This window comes from Lates calcarifer, linkage group LG21 (assembly GCF_001640805.2).
Source record: "Lates calcarifer isolate ASB-BC8 linkage group LG21, TLL_Latcal_v3, whole genome shotgun sequence".
In the NCBI taxonomy this organism is placed as follows: domain Eukaryota; kingdom Metazoa; phylum Chordata; class Actinopteri; family Centropomidae; genus Lates; species Lates calcarifer.
The window spans coordinates 17,688,214-17,707,270 of NC_066853.1; the positions used below are offsets into that span (position 1 = coordinate 17,688,214).

General features: G+C 37.1%; 5 protein-coding genes across 5 annotated transcripts; 3 read left to right on the forward strand and 2 right to left on the reverse strand.

Moving 5' to 3' along the window:
- Positions 1-1,067: 1,067 nt before the first annotated feature.
- LOC108876102 (post-GPI attachment to proteins factor 2) lies at positions 1,068-4,219 on the reverse strand. Its single transcript, XM_018665418.2, has 6 exons — positions 3,282-4,219; positions 2,969-3,148; positions 2,517-2,766; positions 2,303-2,409; positions 2,106-2,214; positions 1,068-1,959 (listed from the first exon to the last, which is right to left on the reverse strand). The coding sequence occupies exons 2-6, from the start codon at positions 3,134-3,136 to the stop codon at positions 1,829-1,831; spliced, it is 765 nt and encodes a 254-aa protein (XP_018520934.1). The 5' UTR covers positions 3,137-3,148; positions 3,282-4,219; the 3' UTR covers positions 1,068-1,828.
- Positions 4,220-5,433: 1,214 nt separating this feature from the next.
- Positions 5,434-8,228, forward strand: chrna10a (cholinergic receptor, nicotinic, alpha 10a). Its single transcript, XM_018665416.2, has 3 exons — positions 5,434-5,871; positions 6,520-7,052; positions 7,148-8,228. Exons 2-3 carry the CDS (start codon positions 6,545-6,547, stop codon positions 7,846-7,848), a joined length of 1,209 nt encoding a protein of 402 aa, XP_018520932.2. The 5' UTR covers positions 5,434-5,871; positions 6,520-6,544; the 3' UTR covers positions 7,849-8,228.
- Positions 8,229-10,111: 1,883 nt separating this feature from the next.
- Positions 10,112-11,047, reverse strand: LOC108875997 (olfactory receptor 13H1-like). The gene has a single exon (XM_018665244.1). It carries the CDS (start codon positions 11,045-11,047, stop codon positions 10,112-10,114), a length of 936 nt encoding a protein of 311 aa, XP_018520760.1.
- A 3,700-nt stretch (positions 11,048-14,747) lies between these two features.
- On the forward strand, positions 14,748-15,774 carry LOC108875999 (olfactory receptor 52B2-like). The gene has a single exon (XM_018665245.2). The coding sequence runs from the start codon at positions 14,748-14,750 to the stop codon at positions 15,681-15,683; it is 936 nt and encodes a 311-aa protein (XP_018520761.1). The 3' UTR covers positions 15,684-15,774.
- A 1,901-nt stretch (positions 15,775-17,675) lies between these two features.
- Positions 17,676-18,617, forward strand: LOC108876000 (putative gustatory receptor clone PTE03). Its single transcript, XM_018665246.1, has one exon. It carries the CDS (start codon positions 17,676-17,678, stop codon positions 18,615-18,617), a length of 942 nt encoding a protein of 313 aa, XP_018520762.1.
- Positions 18,618-19,057: the final 440 nt, after the last annotated feature.

Consider the following 19,057-nt stretch of genomic DNA (forward strand, 5'->3'; position numbering starts at 1 on the left):
TTTTTATGATGAGTTATACAATGCCAAAATGGAAAATGTTTATAAAACTACATAGGATGTGAGAAGCTGATTTGGGATCTACAGATGATCTAGCAGACTAGGGCGATATACTCTTACTATATGCAACTATATGAGAGAGATATTTCAAAATATTACACTCGCTTTAAATAACCCCTAAAGCTTGGCACAGAACAAACCTAAATTATATCCAATAATTAAGTATTCAATAAATGTCATACTTTAGTTGGGCTCTTTGTTCATTGTTTATTGAACTATCCTCATATGCAGCAGTTCTGCCCACACCACACCAGATTGTAATTAAACACTAACAAATAAGTTTGTGCTTTGTTTGAGGGTTTTGTTTTTATGTAAGACTTTCGTCTTATGTAAATTAATTGAATTGATTGATGATCTTAATTAATAATGTAACTATGTCAACCAGCTGTATCTGTCCTACATTCACACATCTCCTTTAACATTTGTCTGCACTCTTTGTATGCCTGAGGATGTTTCTATTCATTAATTGACCTAAATGCATTACAAACTTTATGCACACTACTGAGTGGAACATTTGTAAGTAAAAATATTGTTTTCTGTGTTTGGTTATAAATGATTATGATTTGTCTCACAGCCCAAATGAGACTTCTTGCTAGTGCTTGGCCAGTACTTGCATCATCAGGGTTGGATATGATGGGAGAGAGTGAAAAGAGCCTGGATATTGGAATTTTGTTACGGTGTATAGCAGACATGCAATCATATTTTGAGAAGACATACCCATTTTATATGGGGATACTGTACAGTGGTGTACAATATAATAAATAATACACAATATATATCAGCATCAACTTTAGGCTATTAGAACTATTAAAGTGTCTTTCTCCAAAAGCACTCTAATTACCATCCCCTTTGCACAGAGTCACCAGAAATTGAGCATTATAAGCTTCACAAATATAAGATCTCACTGAGGACATGTTGTATTAACAGTGTGAGATTGTACAGGCATACCTAATAACCTGTTAAGTCAGCATATATTTGTTATCATTTTTACTCACAGACTTATAACTCGGTTGAATTTAAATGCATTTTATAAGATTTTCCACCAAACTGGCACGACATACCAATTTTTGGCTACAGTTAGGTAAGCATTGTGTGATCATAATACCTGCTGTAATAACAAGCCCTTAAGGCCTCATATAGGTATGTAGAAATAGAATTTTGCATGAAACTTAAATATTGTCGAAAAATGAATAAAATTTTAAATCTAAGCATGACAAATGACAACAGTCTGTTCTTCATAGTGGGCTTAATACTGCATTTGGAGTATTAGAGCAGAGTAGTTCTTGATGAGAAATTAGAATGGAAAATTCTGAATGCTCACAGGACATCCTGCTTTCCACTGTTTCACACCTCACTAAATCATTTTTAGATGTTCCTCCCTTTTGTATTTCAAAATAAAAGCCAAGCATACTTGAGAGAACTGTCACTTTACTTTGGCACACATACAGTATGACCACACATATGTTGTGCATCATACAAAAGTTGAAATTGCACATTACACATACTGTATGTAGGTGAAGGCATCCATGAATGAGACACTGAGGCCATAAAAAGCACTTACAGCTAACTGAACAGACTCCACTGCAGCACGTGTGCATATCTTTTGTTCATACATGTCAGACATCTACACCCTCTAAGGACTTGAGAGCTGTCATCATGGAAATATATGGAAAAGGCCTTCATCCCACTCTTCCTCTTGAGCAGGATCAAGGCTGTTATCATCAGGTGGTTGAGTGGTTGTATATTTAGCACTTAGTCCTTGAGTTTCTAGTCAGAAGGTTTTATCTTCAGAGGATGAAATCACCATGACCTCCCGGCTCTTAAAGTCCCACACAGCAGTGAGATGGAAGGCCATGTTGGAGAAGACGACAAGATACTCAAACAGAGCAAAAAATGTGTAACCTGTGAAAAGAAGGGATATATGATAGACATTACCAGAAACATTTCTCAGTATTTACTGTTCACGACCAACATGCTTTTTAATTTTGTGGCATTCTCCTTTACACACAAAAAGTCAACTACCTTTCCAAAACTGATTTAATACTTACTCCCTGATTCACAGTACATGTTGTGTTTCCAATAAAAGAATCCGGCAAAGGCGCAGAAGGATACATTAAGAAGTAAAAATCGCACTTTCCAGTGGTGAGACTTGGCATCCTATGTGGAAGTAAATTAACAGTTTTACTGAATTGGACTGAAATACTGCACATGAGGGATTTTAACTTACAGTGTGTGATTACCTTACCTCAGGACTCAATGAATACTTTTTAATAGTTTTCCACAAACGGCAGGTTATCAGCATGTAGATAAGCGAGCTGACAATGAACAGGACAAAGCCTTCCTTATGTACAACTGAGGATCAAAAAATATACACACATACACCATAGCTTTGAGTTTAAATCCCTCTGATAAAAGGTACTGCTACTGAAATTATGGGTAAGTAATTATGGATTACTCACAGTATGTCTCACTGGACGATACATATGTGAGGAGCAAGAGGCCGAGGTTTTCAGAAATAGAAAAAGCCAGGTTCAAGCAGCTGAGTGGACTCTCAGGGAACTTCGAGGCGAAACGTGTCTTGTAAAATTTGAAGTAGGTGAACGCCACCAGGAACCTTGGTGCTGAGTGCAGTCCGATGCAGAACCGCCATATGTGACACTCAGGACTCAGGCTTATTGAGGCACTAATAGATGGCAGGTAGTTAGGAACCTGAAAACACATGATTTTGTTAAGGTTCCAAATAATTGTCAAATCTCGAACCAAGAAACAGAGAAAGGACACAAGAACAAAAGGAGAAAAAAATGTTACAAATTTAACTACAATAGGACACAGATACAACATCTGTCTTGTTTCCTTAATACTGAGGTGAGAAAAATATGAGTGGTTACATTTGCAAAATTAAGGACAGTACCTGGCAGTGTGTACCAGTTGAGTCCTCAAAATGAAAAACAGAAGATATGAAGACACAAGTTATTAGTCCAAGCAGTGGTAGGCACACAGTAGTCAGAACACAGGTTGTGAATGATATCCTGATAACCAGGGGCCTCTCATGCCCTAAGATATTTGAGCCTTGTAGCATCTTGGTCTGAAACTGTAAGAAATTAAGCGAACATGTCACGTACAGTTAGATTAAAAATATTTACCTTAAATTTATTTGGAGCATTTTGATACAAATGCATGCATTTACTGAGCTAAATACCTGAGAACAATCGAAATCAACCTACCTCCGATCTGTTTATTGATTGCAAATAACTATTCGCAGCTGGCACGTCAACAACTACGTTGTTGCAATAACATTCATTATATCGGGCAGCAGGATGGTCCTGGATGTTCCATCAATAGGGTGGAATCCTTTAAAATGAGCTGGGGATCATCCAGCCATCTTAAATTCCTGCGACATTTTTACTTCCACTTGATTTTAGTCAGATTCTCCCAGCAGATGACAACAGGCCTGCGGATGCAACATCCTCCTTGAGCGACAAAAAGCGAAAGGAGAATACCGTAGGTGCAGACCACCAGCACCCGGAAGAGAATGTGAGTGTAGGAGATTGCAGAGGCTGCTACGTTTGTACGTCAATAATGATGTACACAGACCACATGGAAAATAAAACGTGTCTCTTATTGATTAGCCAAAATGTAAGCGCCAAATAACTGGATTTATTGTAGGAGGGAGGCAGGAGCTCTCCGTGGTGCTGAACCAGAGCAAACAAAGGATCTACGTTCGTTTTGTTTTTATTTATTTTTCTTGTTCTCCATACACATACTCTGTGTGGAACCTGCTGTTTGTGAGTCCAGTGTATGTATGGGGTTTGGTTCACGTGTCGCTGTTGTATTAGGACCGGCTCGTTCTGTCCATCCGCTGCCCCGCCTCTCCTTCTCCTGTCCAGACTCATCAGTGCAGGACAAGATCACACGCGCATCACTGATTACTGCTCAATCCGCCACTGAATTCGTCTGCATTGTTTCAGAGTCTTCTTCCTCTTTTTTACTTCTTTGTTTTTGATTTTCAGTGAATGAAACTTGTTTGGCACAGAGCAGCTCAAATGGTCTTTGGATCCAGATAATCTGTTTCAGCAAGATGAAACGATGGAGAATCAAAACTTTATTTCTGTTGTTTCTGTGTGTCAGTATTTTGCCAAGTAAGTTCCCATTCATTTTATTTGAAGTTTACCTGTAAAATATGTAAAATACTGACTTGATATTGGCTATTTTCTCTTGCTCTACTTTTAATTCTGTATCGAGATGCAAAGAAAACGTCTGCCAACTCTCATCTGCCTTGTTTGAATTTAATCTTACTATTGTAATCGTTAAATATTTTATGGAGCATCCATTTTCTTTCCTCTTCCAATGCAAGCTGTTACACAGAAACTTGCAGCCAGTTGTTCAGGGATTTTGCTATCATCATAATCCGGTAGACCTTCTTTGTATCCAGCTCAGGGTTAACATCTGGCTAGCCCAAATCCATTTACACTGGAACCAAGCTCCAGTCAGAAGATACATTATAAAGTGTTTCCATTTTTAAAATCAATGACACGTTTTCTCTCAAGTGTCCTGTCAATTGAAGGTATAAATGAAGTACTTCCATGAATATTTCCCTACTAAAACATGAATAGCGCTATTTAAAGATATTAAGCATTGTTATTAAATTAAATATTAATTAGTATAAGTATAAGTATGTCTTATGGCCTTTTGCTGAATCATTTCTAACGTCACTGTTTTCACAGGACATGAATGTTTAATCTCTCTGTTAGGCTCTTTTTTTTTTTTTTTACATGTTGTGTGTCCAGTGGATTAAGTATTCAATCAACACATGCTACACTCCTCATGCTCAGGCTGAACAGGGGAAGTCATGCCTGGTACATAATGTCAGATTTGCTTGATCTCTTTCCTGAGCTTTATAGAAGGGCAATCTAGTCTGACATCCCCTTTGTCCCCTTCCACCATCTGTCATGCAGTCACATTTTCTCTCATGTTCTCCCATTCTTCCCACCTCAGCATCCCCTGCACTGACTTTGCTCTGAATGTCTCTGGCCAGAAAACTGATTGCTCAAAAATGATCACATGAGGATGTCCTTTAAAATACTTATTTTTTTCCAGATGGAAAACAAATAAATAAATCTTAAAAAAAAACAAAACAAAAACCCAGATACTTTGTGGTGATACAGCTGTAAATGGTTTCTTTCTCTGTCTTAGCCTGTTGGTGTGCAAATGGGAAATATGCTCAGAAGCTTCTGAAGGATTTATTCACCAACTATACTAGTGCGCTGAGGCCTGTGGATGACACAAACACCATCCTGAATGTGACCCTGCAGGTTACACTGTCACAAATTATCGACATGGTAAAACACCACAGTGTACACAAGATTTTATGCCTGAGGATGGACTGTCCAGATTAGAACTGAAACAATTGGTTGATTAATTGATTAGTCACTACACAGAATCTGCTAATTTGGTAATCCCTTAATTGTTTCAATCATACTTTCATTAAAAATGGTGATCAGAAACAAAACAATGAGCAAATTAATCAATAATGAAAATAACTGTTAGCTGTAGCTTTAGTACTGATACCAGTAATACCGTTTTGATATTTAACCACATTTCTGTTTGCCTCTGATATGTCTTTGTCATTTATTTTTTCACAATTTCCAATGTTTTACAGGATGAGCGAAACCAAATTTTGACTGCATATTTATGGATACGGCAAGTGTGGGTTGATGCACACCTCAAATGGAATAAAGATGATTACGATGGACTTGATACCATCCGCATACCTAGTAGTTATGTATGGAGACCTGATATAGTCCTATATAACAAGTAGGTCGGATTGGTATTGGGTGAATCATTGAATTATTATCCTGCCGTGGCTCTTATTGATCAGTATACAGGGCACAAGCTGGACAGTCCTTGAAGTGATTATTCATGGGAGTGTCCAGGCATCTGTCTGCTTTTTACACACCAGTAATGTAACTAATTGAGTAGTTCAGCTGACAACAAAAATGATAATAATATATTTATATTTCAAAACTAAAACCAAAGGCACCTCTTTTATGACATGGAAGAAAGAAAAAAGGAAGTCTTACCTGAGTAGGTGTTGGGCCAACAATCATGATTTCATAGGGATGCAAGAAGTCCTGATTGATCATGATTACCTAAAAACATAATGGTAACGTGTGGGTTCAACACATGCTGACGTATGTAAACACATTTTGCATTACTGAAAAAGATATAAAATGCAGACATGACACTGAGGAATGAGTACAACTCTCCAACACGATGTTGATTCTTCCCTCAGTTGGTGAACTTGTGCCTTAGTATCCTGGTCATTTTTCTTTCTGTGGAGTAGGTGGAGAACTCTGCTTCTTCTTTTTTTAAGGTATCCAAATTATAGTATTAGTTTGTGGTATGAATGTGAACACAGTTGCCCTAACTTCTTTTTCTAGACAAGTTTTCTTTGTCTTTCAGCGCAGACGATCATTTCACAGGCCCCATGGACACCAATGTGGTGATCCGACACGATGGCCAGATAATGTGGGATTCCCCAGCTATCACCAAGAGCTCTTGCAAAGTGGATGTGTCTTTCTTCCCCTTCGATGCTCAGCAGTGCAGGTTCACCTATGGCTCCTGGACCTACAATGGTAACCAGCTGGACATCCAGAATGCCATGGACAGCGCAGACCTGGCTGACCTGGTGGAGAATGTGGAATGGGAGGTGCTGGGCATGCCGGCCAAGAGGAACATTATTCTGTACGGCTGCTGTGCTGACCCTTACCCAGATGTGACCTACACACTGAAACTGAAGAGAAAAGCTTCCTTTTATGTCTTCAACTTGCTCATACCATGTGTGATGATCTCTTTCCTGGCTCCACTGGGCTTTTACCTGCCTGCTGACTCTGGCGAGAAGGTGTCTTTGGGAGTCACTGTGATGTTGGCCCTCACTGTCTTTCAGCTGTTGGTTGCAGAGATCATGCCACCCTCTGAGAATGTACCTCTAATTGGTAAGGGCTATAAACTGGGGTCAAATCCCAACATAGGTAACGACTTAAAGTTACAACTCTGTATGTTGATTTCCTTATCCTTTTTTCTTCCGCAGGAAAGTATTACATTGCAACCATGACCATGATCACAGCCTCCACTGCCCTGACCATCTTCATCATGAACATACACCACTGTGGCCCAGATGCCAAGCCTGTTCCTAAGTGGGCCAAGAAAGTCATTCTGCAGTACATGGCCAGAATGTGCTTTGTTTATGAAGTTGGGGAAAACTGCATGTCGCCGCAGCCGGAGAAGCAGGAGCCTCCACCTGTAAAGAACACCAACTGCACCATGAACGGTCAGGCAGGACCAGGCAGAGAGGACTGCGTCTTCAAAATGGAGAGAGTACAAGAGACAGTGGGCTCCTTGGGTGCAGAGGAGAGGGAAGACACGGATCAGATGATGAGTCCGATTGGCTCGATGGGGAAGAACCCGACCAACCACTACAGCACATGGAAACATGGTGTTTTCATGAGCATGGACTGTGGAGATTCGGGGGGTCCGAGGAGATGTAGGAAGGGGGGTGTGAGCGACGGAGAGGGAAAAGACAAAGAGGGCACCTGCAACTCTCAAAGCAATGAGATGCAGCTGCTTCGTAACATTGAGTACATAGCCAACTGTTACAGAGATCAGAGGGCCACACAGAAAAGGACTGGGGAGTGGAAGAAGGTAGCCAAAGTTTTAGACCGCTTCTTCATGTGGATATTTTTCATAATGGTGTTTTTCATGAGCCTGCTCATCATGGGCAAGGCCATCTAACTTCAGAACTGTTGAGAAGCTGGTGTTAACTGGTGTACATAACACAAAGATCATTACAGGGTAGCACATAAGTCATTAAGTACTATATTTTATCCAGTAATTTGATTAACTTTCAGATTTCCAACCCTCTTATAAATGGTTCATTATGGAGGCCATGTCACCACCCACCCCCACTGCAGTCCTAATTATAAGTAGAATTAAATCTTTGATAAAGTTCATGTTTATGGATTTTGTTGTTGACAACTTACATTTCCTTACTTTCATCCTAATACTGTTATTGGCACAGCTAAGAAAGGTTTGTTGTCAAAATAATACATTTTGCTACTGGTGGTACTTCCACAATTTTGTGCTTTTATTTGAAATAAATTATATGCTTATTAGTTTCTGTACAGCAACATTTATTTCTTTGTATCTAAAATAACAGTTAAATTGATTCACAAAAGCAATATAAAGAGGTGGCAAGTGCTTAAGAGTAAAAGTAGAAGATGTACCCTGAAACCTATTAATTATTTTACTGGTACAGGACAAAAGAATGGTGATGAAACAAATAACACACAAGATGGATTATTGTTGGTCTAAAAGTGTCCTGAGAGAGTGAGGCCGGATGTAGGTCTCCAAGGAATGTTAACAGATTTCTGGATACTGTATTTCCAGAAAATGAAACTGAAAATGAGGCTTTATTTTACTAATTTGATTTAGTTTAGAAAATGAATACAAACATACATAAATAAAGACATTAGCATTAGTGGGAGGTAGTAATAACTGTAATTTGTGCATGTAATTATCTGGGGGTGGAAAATCTAATTTCACTATCATGACATTAATCAGTGAAAAAGAAAATCACCCAACTTTACAAGAGTCAGAATGCTGAGAAATATAACCAGGGATGGTTTCATGTATAAAATCAGAACATGAGGAAACAAGTCACAGTGTCACTCACATGGATTATCTGTTAAATCCCCTGGATCACCACTATTTTACTTCTCTCTTGATGTGTATTATCCCTGGTCTTTATGTTGCAAAATGGGCTATGACTCTTTAATCTGAGTCCAAAGGAAAACAGACTGAATGCTTAATCAGCAGAACTGTGTTTTCAATCACTTTTGAATTAAAAACCATTTGAAAAATGTGCACTGCCACAGTCAGAGAAGTAGAGAATTGCTGTTCAGCCAGAATTGGTGTGAGGGACAATTTGATCAGACCACTGGACCCGATGAGATTGAGACTGACCTTACATTAAGAGATCTGTAGCAGACACGATAGAAATACATTGTCATTACAACAAATGCTGAGGAAAAACAAGGACAGTATTTCTTGTGAATACAACTGTACAACTAGAGTCACTATGATAAAGGAGAGCTGAATGAACTATACCGCTGTATATATAATCAAATCCTGACATTAGAGTCAGAAATAATGGCAACCAATGCTCCAGTAGAGGAAAACTAACAGATGAATTAGGATAATTTTCAAATAGAATTTTTTATTACCTCAGTCACACTGCTGACATACAGTGACTTACTATTTTTTTCCTTGCTCTAATTTTGCAGCCAATGAGTGGAGAATGTTTAAACGAAGTAGGACTGTGTCAGTCAATAAAAAAGGCAAATTAAGTAAAAAAATATTCTGTTAATTTTGTTAATTTTCTACATTTTTAAATAATGTAAAATATGATATAATTGTATACATGATATTATATACACAGTAAATTAAGTTTTGTATATTAATTATATTGGCGCACTATAAACACAGTATTGACAGCTTCATCGTCATCAGTTCAACAATAATAAGCTGCAACTGAGCAAAGATAAATATGTGAATACACTCTTAATTGTATGTACTGTATACTGTTCTTGGCAAGGTCAGTGGAAATTGTGAATTTAGTGATTTCATCATTTTCATGTACTCATGAACAATCAGAATTAGTAAGTGAGCATTATTGATGCTGTTTTAGCATTAAGACACAAGAGGCTGGTAGAGAGCTTGTTATGGAGGTCTAGCACACAGGGTTCAATGAAACTAGTACTGCCACTCTCTCTGCTATAATTACACTTACTAATGATAATCTGGTGTGTTGTAGAAATGTAGAAATTTGACTTTCAAATCAGAAAAAGTACTAAATTATCCATAAAACATGAAATTTTGTAACAGAAGATAAAGATCTTGTATTTATTTGCCTGTTTATGGAGGTTTTTAAGAGATAGAACTAAATGTACTTATTATATACATACAGAAGTATTCAGAGGGAGCTGCAACTTAAACATTAGGTTGGTGTCACCTTTTTTTGCAGTATTTGGATAATTTTATCCCGTAATGATCTTGTTTGCATTCCATAAATGATTGGATTCAGATTAGCGGGGACAACATGAAATAAAATATATGCAATTTTCCTCAAATCTGGGTAATTTGGAAAACGATGCAATATGATGGTTAAAAATCCTGACCAGAGCATAATAAGATAGAGAACAAGGTGGCTCGCACAGGTCTGCAGTGCTCTGTTATTCAACTCTTTGTTTTTCTTGATCCAACAGATGAGAGCTATTCTGAAGTACGTGACAGCTATGCCTCCAATTGAGCAACAAAACAGCAGCACAGTGAAAAAGAGTCCATAGATATTGTTGATGGACACGTCCTCACAAGACAGCTTGAACAGTGATGCATTGTCACAATAAGCATTTTGTATAACTGATCTACACCGGGACAGTCTCACTGTAAGACCTATCAAAACAGACACAAGCACTAAAGACACTCCCCATGCAGTTGCTGACAGCCCAATCACAGTTTTGGCAGTCATGATTGAGCTGTACCTTAAGGGGTGACATATGGCCACATATCTGTCAATAGCCATAATGATGAGAATCATGTGTGAGGCTGAACCAAATGTGTGGCTGTGAAAGGCTTGAACCACACACTGGTTGTAGGTGATAAATCTCTCAGCTGAAATGATGTGAGCCATAAGCTGGGGCAGCAGGACTGTGTTACCTATCAGATCATTGACAGACAGGTTACAGAAGAGAATGTACATTGGCTGGTGCAGGCTCTTCTCAGTGATGATGAGAACAAGAACTCCAATGTTAGAAAAAAGCAGGGAGAAGTAAGCAAACAGCAATAAGAAAAACAGAGGGTATGTAAACTCTGGAGATATATCAAAACCTTGGATCTCTAGGATATCACTTAAAATCGTCATGTTTCTTTCCATCCTGTTTGATATGATGGAAAACCTGAAAGAGAAAAAGGGTCTTAATGGAAGTGATGATGGAAAAAAAACCTCACTCAAACAAAAAAAAAAAAATTAGGTTGCATGCTACGTACCATTCTGCTTTATTGCACAAAACAATCAAAAACATGAATAAGAAATGATATACTTACCTTGTCAGAAGATCATTTAATTCAATTTAATTCAATTTAATCAAAAATGCTGTAAGGACGATACTTACTTTTTAACCATTAATTTCAGCCTCCTGCTCCTGTAAAAATACAATTATTCATCTGAGCGCCAATGTGTTCTGCAGTAGAAGAGACAGTTACGTGATAAACATAAAATTAAACAGAAAGATACAGAGTGATATCATTATATACATCAAAGTGGCAATGTTACACCACAGTAATGGGGACCCTAAGTATATGCAATAAAAGCTATATATATATATTTAAAAAGAAAACTAGAAGCAGTCACAGTCAGTGTTGTATGTTGTATGTTGAAATAACTACAGAGAATTTCAGTACCTTGTTTGTGGAGGTGGGAATCTGTAGTCAGCAGCTAGATCTTGATCTCTTTTATCTTCAGCATGAGAAACATTTGACATCAGCTTGTTGTCTTCCCTATTAGAGCATCAGTGTCTTACTTAATACGGCTTAGTCTCCTTGCACTGTAGTTTCCCATGTGAGTAGGTATGGAAATCTTTAGATACATGTTGGTCACGTGAAAGTTAAGAAAAAACCCTGAGGTCAGAGGTCAGATACCCCTTTTCTTATCAAAGGGACATCACATCCTTTTATGTGACTCACGTCAACCTTTCTTCCTGTAATCAACCAAATATGAATTATTTTAATTGATGACTCAAATTTATTCTGGTGGATTCAGACCTAGTGCCTGTGGAGGCCACTGAAGTACACTGAACTCATTGTTATTTTCATGAAACCCCTTTGAGATGACCTTTGCTTTGTGACACGATGCATTATCATGCTGGGAGTTGTGGATAGAAAGAAATGCAAATGGTCAGCAACAACATTCAGATCATTCAAATCATGATTGACTGACATTTAGGTGCCTAGAGCGTGTGCTAGGAAAACATTCCCCTCATCATTACACCACCTCCAGCCAGGACTGATGAAACAGGGCAGGTTGGGTCTTTGGAGTAATGCTTTTGTGAGCCTCAGCAGAAATCAAGGGTCAACTTGATGTTTTTCCTGTCTTCATCTCTCCAGTTTTGCTGAGCCTGTGCCCACTGCAGTCTCATATTTCTGCTCTTGGCTGACAGGAGAGGAACCAAATGTGGTCTCCTGCTGCTGAGGCTTTGTGCATCCTGAGAAACAATTTCCACTCTGGTTGTCTGAGTTGCTGTGGCCTTTCATGTCAGCTTCAAACGTTCTGGCCATTCTCCTCTGACCTCTCTCATCAGCTAGGTGCCAAATGATTGGAAGATTTGCACAAATAAGCAGGTGTTCCTCATAAAGTGCTCGGTGAGTGTAGACTGGTCATGGTTTAAAGTGAAAAGTCAAGTTTGTCAGTCCTGATTCAAGTCAGTTTATATTACGGTTGATGTCAGTTGATATCAGCTTTACAAATTGTGAGAGTAACATGGCTTGAGCAGTCATACTCTACAAGGAAAGGCCACAGGCAGCAGATCTACACTTGGTTGAGATTCAAAAATAAAGATTACTGAACCAAATGACTATGATTATGCTTATATTTCAAGCATTATAAAGTGTGCAGGGGAAAGGCCATAAAAAGTAATTAGAAGGTCAAATCAATTAGAAAAGCAACTCAAGGGTCCATCACATTCATTCCTCTTGGGTGAGATGGTTAGGCTAATGGCCAAACGTCCTGATGGCCCTTTTGTGTGCATGAACAATGACCTTGTTCCCAAAGGCTTGATGTGACCACTTCTGTTTCAATTGGTGTTTTTCTTCTGGGACGTATAAAAAAAAAATATGAAAAGGCTGAACAGTACAATATTTAATGTTTAATGTGTTATAGATTTTTAATTATTGAAATATTTCACATATTCATTAAAACTAGGAACATCCTTTTTATAAAGTAATGCAGATGAATGGAGGAAAAACACACAGACTATGTTACGGTACTGCAATTTGAGCTGTGAATTTAATCTGCTGAAAAGTTTGAATGATAACACACTAGATTAGTAAATTAAGGAATCAAATGTTAACAAGTTGTTATGTCACATGCAACCTCAGTGGTGATAGCTCCCCTTGGGTGCTATTAAACAACACCAATCATTAGCAAATAACAGGGAATCTCATTATCAGCTGGAGGTTTACTAATTGTCCAGGGATTAATTACATTGTAAGACACTTAATAACACATTGTTAAATCATGTCTCAGTAGAACTCATTAATGCATTAGTTTTGACAAAGTAATGAGGCATCAAGCTGATGTAACTCTGCCAACTTGTAATGTATCTAGTTACTTAGTATTGTTGCAGTAGCCCCTTAGCCAAAAAGTTCCTAGAAAAGATCATTTTCAGTATTCCTGTTATTGTGTAATTACAACCTTAATGTAATGGAAACTAATGAAAAGAAGATAAGTTAAGAGTCAGATTTTTAAACATTCAGGTCTCAGCAGTTCTGTAGGACAAAATGTGGCCTTGAAATTAGATTTAATAGTCTGCTATTAAAAGCCTACTCTGCTGCTGGAATTACAAAACAGACAAACAGTAGATTTAATGGGGTAAAGTGACTGGAAAATATTAAAAGCCCAGTCTCTTTTGGCTGATTGTGTAGAGAAATTGATACATTATAATCTGATACCTAAGAAAAACCAAAAGTGTTTATTCCTTGTGATTGAGAAGATTACAGCCTGGTTATAATGTCAAGCAAAAGGCAATTATTCTGAGAACCAATATCAGGTCACTGACATATACCATAATTTCACCTTTGAGTCCTCAGGACTCAAAATTGCTTTCTGTCATTTTATTTACTAAACAGAAATAGCCAAGGAACTGTTGTCATTGTCAGAACTGGCCGTCGTCATGTCCCAAACACATGATGGGTATCATAATCCTCATTTTGCAACAGAAAACTTGCTCCTCTGTTTTGTCTGGATTTAAGACATTTTCTTCTTTAGTAAGGCTTCTCTCTGTTTGAGTAGAATTGGTTAGCAAGTCAGGTACATCTCTGCTTTTCCCAAAAACTAAGTCAGTCTCACATCAGATATTACTGGTGTACTTACTGGTAGCCCATTCTCCTTTTTCTGTTTTAACTATTTCATTTGAAGTTGCTCTTTATCACTTGTAATCATGATCTCATATATTGCCATGCTGTGATGGAATTCACCACTAACTAACTACATCAATCCATAGCTTTAGTTTTTTTTAGTTACAAAGCCTTAACTTAATAGCAATTCCAGTTAAGGACAAACTTTTAGTTAATGTTTCTGGGCATTATCATTAAAATAATGTATCTTTAATGCCTGCTGGGCTCCAAAAGTTATGAAGGGATTTCAAAACTTCATTCATCTTCGCAGAGCCCTTGACAGTCCCAGAGGCAAAAGATGACGTCAACAAGCTATGGTGGCATTAAATACAGAACAGTGGTCTTGACAGTTCTTAGCGCTTCGTGTAGCACTACTTAGAAAGTGACATGTTGTCTAACCTGTGACTCTACTGGGTCTTTACTTAGTTTCCAATAATGAATTTCTATGACTGAATTTCCAAAAAATGGAAAACAAAACATATGGGTTCAACTCTGAGTTAACTCTGGATCCATTTGTCATTCCACCTGGAGGAAGGTATCCAATATTTTTTCTCGGTGTTATGATTTATATTTTTAGCATTTTTTGCAACCTGACTTTGTTGACTTTGATCATTTTGAAGAGGAACCTTCACAAACCAATGTATTTCATCCTGTTTAGTCTCCCCCTCAATGATCTGATAGGTATATCTGCAATGCTACCAAAAGTACTTTCAGACATTGTAATGGAGACTAATAAGGTTTACTATCCTCTGTGTGTTTTACAAGCTTTCTTGCTCCACATGTATGGTGGTGGAATTTTGTTCATTCTTGCAGCAATGTCCTTTGATCGTTACATTGCTATTTGCATGCCCTTACGCTACAGCTCCATTATGACCCCTTGGGTTGTTATTTGCATTATCTCACTTGTGTGGGGTCTTGACTTTGTCTTGATTGTCTCACTGTTCTCCTTGCAGACAAGGCTTCCAAGGTGCAAATCTGTTATTATGAATGTGTTCTGTGAAAACCCATCTCTGCTGAAGCTCACATGTGGAAACACGAGAGTCAATAATATCATAGGACTGTTCAACACAGCTGTCATGCAAGCTGTAAGTGTGTCTGTTCAGGTATTTTCCTATGTGAAGATTCTCATCACATGTGTGGTTTCAAGGAGGTCTGAAGCAAAAATGAAGGCAGTGAACACGTGCATTGCGCAGTTGGTTATATTGATAATATTTGAGATTGTGGGAACTTTTACAATTTTATCTCACAGATTAAAAAATGTCTCAGCTGACTTGCAAAAGATAATGGGTATGCTAATATTTCTTGTGCCCCCACTTCTGAATCCAATTGTATATGGGATGTATACAAGAGAAATAAGAAGCACGCTCCTGAGACTCTTAAAAAGTAGAGAACCTGTCTAAATCTTTACACAAGGTAATAACAGCAATGAATTCAATCAGCATCATGACACTGTACTATCTCATGAGCACTCAGTGTGAACACTATTGTGGGAAGAATAGCCACTTTGCATGCAACCACAACAACTGTATGAACTTGAACTAAAATGATTTTCAACAGTTTTGTTTGGTGTAGATATCATATATGGAAATTATATTTGTTAGTGTAGGATAGGAAATTATACTCCTGATCCGAAGTGTATTGACTGATATTTTTGTAAACACGTCATTTATAGACCGTCGTACAACTGGTTCTATAAAATTTTCAAATTAAATGTTTTGTAAAATGTGTGGAATATATGCAGCCCAACAATACAGAGTTTTAAGATTGTTGTGATCTCACAGTTGATAATGATACATACATATTAACAATATGTTACTTGATTATTTATGCTTGTTACTACTTGAAAAAGAAAATTGAAAATATATTGTGATCTCTTTGCAATCTTCTTTTGTGTTTCTGTATGTGCAGTACAAGCACAGTAGTGAATAATGCTGAATTATATTAGATATTAATCTCATACTATACATGGCCTAATATGTAGTCATTCATTTACATTTTCATTTTAAGTCTTTTGAAAACTCCTTGTTCTTATCCTCTTCACAGATGCCTGTATGTTTAAATTTTGTTGTGAACCTTAGAGTGAACCTTGCAGCTTGCACTCTATGCACCATACTGTCGTTTCTTGGTGTGTTTAATGCAAATAATTTGCAATTGCACTGAAATTATTGCTGAATCCAAAAGAAACAAAGCTATGTACAATTTACACAAGATGTACTAATGTCTGCTGTGTGGTACACTAATAAAATCCTGAGACATATTTCAAGTTGTTTAGCCATTTAATGAAAACAAACAAACAAACAAACAAAACAAAAAAAAAAAAAAAAAAAAAAAACCAGCACAATTCACATCATTTTAATTTTAGTATATAGTATATAGTAATTAATTTACGGAATAACAAACCAGAGCACACATACATACACATTCACATCCAGATGTCATGTTATATAACATTAGCAATGCTGAGCCCTCAAAATAAGTAAAATAAAGAATATGTACCCAGTGTCATTGACATATGAAAAGGCAATAGCACCAAAGACAAACCAATTGTACTGAGTATTCACATATTACAAAGCATTTTCAACATTTAGCAAAAATTATAAATACTTAAAAGATTATAAGGACTCAAGTGACAGTACACTGGAAAACCATGAATTAGGCTCAGCTATGATCCCCCCCGAGTGAAATTTGCTTGTGACCAGACTGTCAGTTTCTTCTCTTATTTACATGCAAAGTGGGACATGAAAATTAAATATATGGCCACTGTGATGGCAGAATTTTATTTGTTCTATATTGGAGATCTATACTAGTAAACACACATTCAACTCATGTTTGAACTATGAATGTGAGGACTCCTTCAAAAAGTTGGTTAAAGTTGGTTTTGTACTTATGTGATAATGCAAAACCATAATACAACATAAACTTAGACCTGCTCTATTTCTCTCTATTATTCATTTATTTTGGCAGCAGAGAACTATTTACTTGATGCTTGATGGAATCTCAATCACAACAAGGCCACCTAATTATATAAACTTACATTAAAGATTAAAGCTAAAATACATGTTATTTGTTTTTACGGTGTTTACGGTGGATAGTAGTCACTCTTAGCACAAAATCTTTCTGTACTGTACTCTGGGGTAATATCACCCTGTGCTTAAATGCCAGAAAGAGGCTGAGTCATTTTCTCTTCCACTACAGTTCAACTGCAGATTGCCAGAGGTAAGGTATCAGAGGCACAGCTGCTTTACTCCATGTATCTAATATTGTTTGTTGATAGGGATATTATTAATAATGTTGCTCTTTTTTCAGCTGAAAATTATTCCATCATCAGTTGGCAATTTTTTCAACAGGAGAAGCAACAGTAGAAACATTGTAGTGTACAGCAGTAAACAGTTATGGACACAAATGCATCAGATACTGTTTTACTAACACTGGAAACACTGGGCTTATCGGATGCAAGTATTTACCCAACATTTTTGCTTGGGGCTTTAACATATCTGTTTATTATGTTTTGCAATATGTTGGTATTAGTAGCTATTGCTGTGAGTAAAAAGCTACATAAGCCCATGTTTATCCTGCTGTTCAACTTGCCTATTAGTGACATGGTGGGTGCTACGGCCTTTTTCCCTCAGCTTGTTTACAGCATTGTGACACAGAACAGAATGATTTCCTATCCTGCATGTGTAACTCAGGCTTTTCTGATTCATTTTTATGGTACAGGAAACTTGCTGATCTTGAGTGCCATGGCATATGACAGATACATTGCTATTTGTTGCCCTTTAAGGTATAATGCTATCATGAATCCACATAATTTAATTAGAATTATTACTTTAATATGGCTCATAAATTTCTCAGTTATAGGCACACTGATTTTGTTGCTTTTACAGTTTAAAATTTGCAGGATGAATATAGTGGATTTGTACTGTAACAATCCATCACTACTTAAACTGGTCTGTGAGGACACTAGAGTGAACAACTTCTATGGAATGGCTACTATTGTTGTAATTCAAGGTGGACCACTGTTAATAATAATATACACATATGCACAGATTTTGCGTACTTGCGTTATGACTAACCAGCCAGATGCCCGCAGAAAAGCCATTCAGACATGTGGGACACATTTAGTTGTTTTCTTAATCCTACAAATTAATACTATGATTACACTCATCTCTCATCGGTTTGCGAGTGCATCCCCATACATGAGAAGGGCTCTTGGTGTGTCAGTTTTAGTATTTCCCCCTGTTTTGGACCCGATTATTTATGGACTGAAAATCACAGAACTCAAGCAGAACATCATAATGTTCCTAAAAAGATGTGTAAGTTTAACAAAGATGTAACCAGTTTTAAGTTTTAACATTCCAAGGGAAATATTTTACATTCATGCAGTTAATTAAACCTTTATTCTTCAAATGTACTGTATATACGAGTAAAGCCTAAACTAATGACAACTTCTGAATTCACTGTAATTTAATCTTTTGAGAAAAAAATTTAATAAATAAGCAAATAATAATAATCTCTATACATAAATATTTGTTTTTCACTTGGGACAGTAAATATAGCAAGTTATATATTTCTTGGTCTGATAATTACTTGTGGATTTGTAAATTATGTAATGTTCACATATGCGCTTAAATATGTTTATGAGCAATATATGAGGAATATGATGACAAGATCTAATGTGTGAGAAAGACTATTGAAATGAACACAATAATGACAGACCATAACCTTAACCAGAACCTGAAGATTTCTGAAAGATATGAACTAAATCACACACACA

Excerpts from the sequence above, each read along its gene's own strand:
- LOC108876102 (XM_018665418.2), bottom strand. The coding sequence starts at position 3,136 with ATGCTACAAGGCTCAAATATCTTAGGGCATGAGAGGCCCCTGGTTATC. Across the intron at positions 2,410-2,516 it reads ATCGTCCAGTGAGACATACT|TTGTACATAAGGAAGGCTTT; the intron begins GTGAGTAATCCA and ends TTTGATCCTCAG. Across the intron at positions 2,215-2,302 it reads AGTATTCATTGAGTCCTGAG|GATGCCAAGTCTCACCACTG; the intron begins GTAAGGTAATCA and ends ACTTCCACATAG.
- chrna10a (XM_018665416.2), top strand. The coding sequence starts at position 6,545 with ATGGACACCAATGTGGTGATCCGACACGATGGCCAGATAATGTGGGAT. Across the intron at positions 7,053-7,147 it reads TGAGAATGTACCTCTAATTG|GAAAGTATTACATTGCAACC; the intron begins GTAAGGGCTATA and ends TTTCTTCCGCAG.
- LOC108875997 (XM_018665244.1), bottom strand. The coding sequence starts at position 11,047 with ATGGAAAGAAACATGACGATTTTAAGTGATATCCTAGAGATCCAAGGT.
- LOC108875999 (XM_018665245.2), top strand. The coding sequence starts at position 14,748 with ATGGAAAACAAAACATATGGGTTCAACTCTGAGTTAACTCTGGATCCA.
- LOC108876000 (XM_018665246.1), top strand. The coding sequence starts at position 17,676 with ATGGACACAAATGCATCAGATACTGTTTTACTAACACTGGAAACACTG.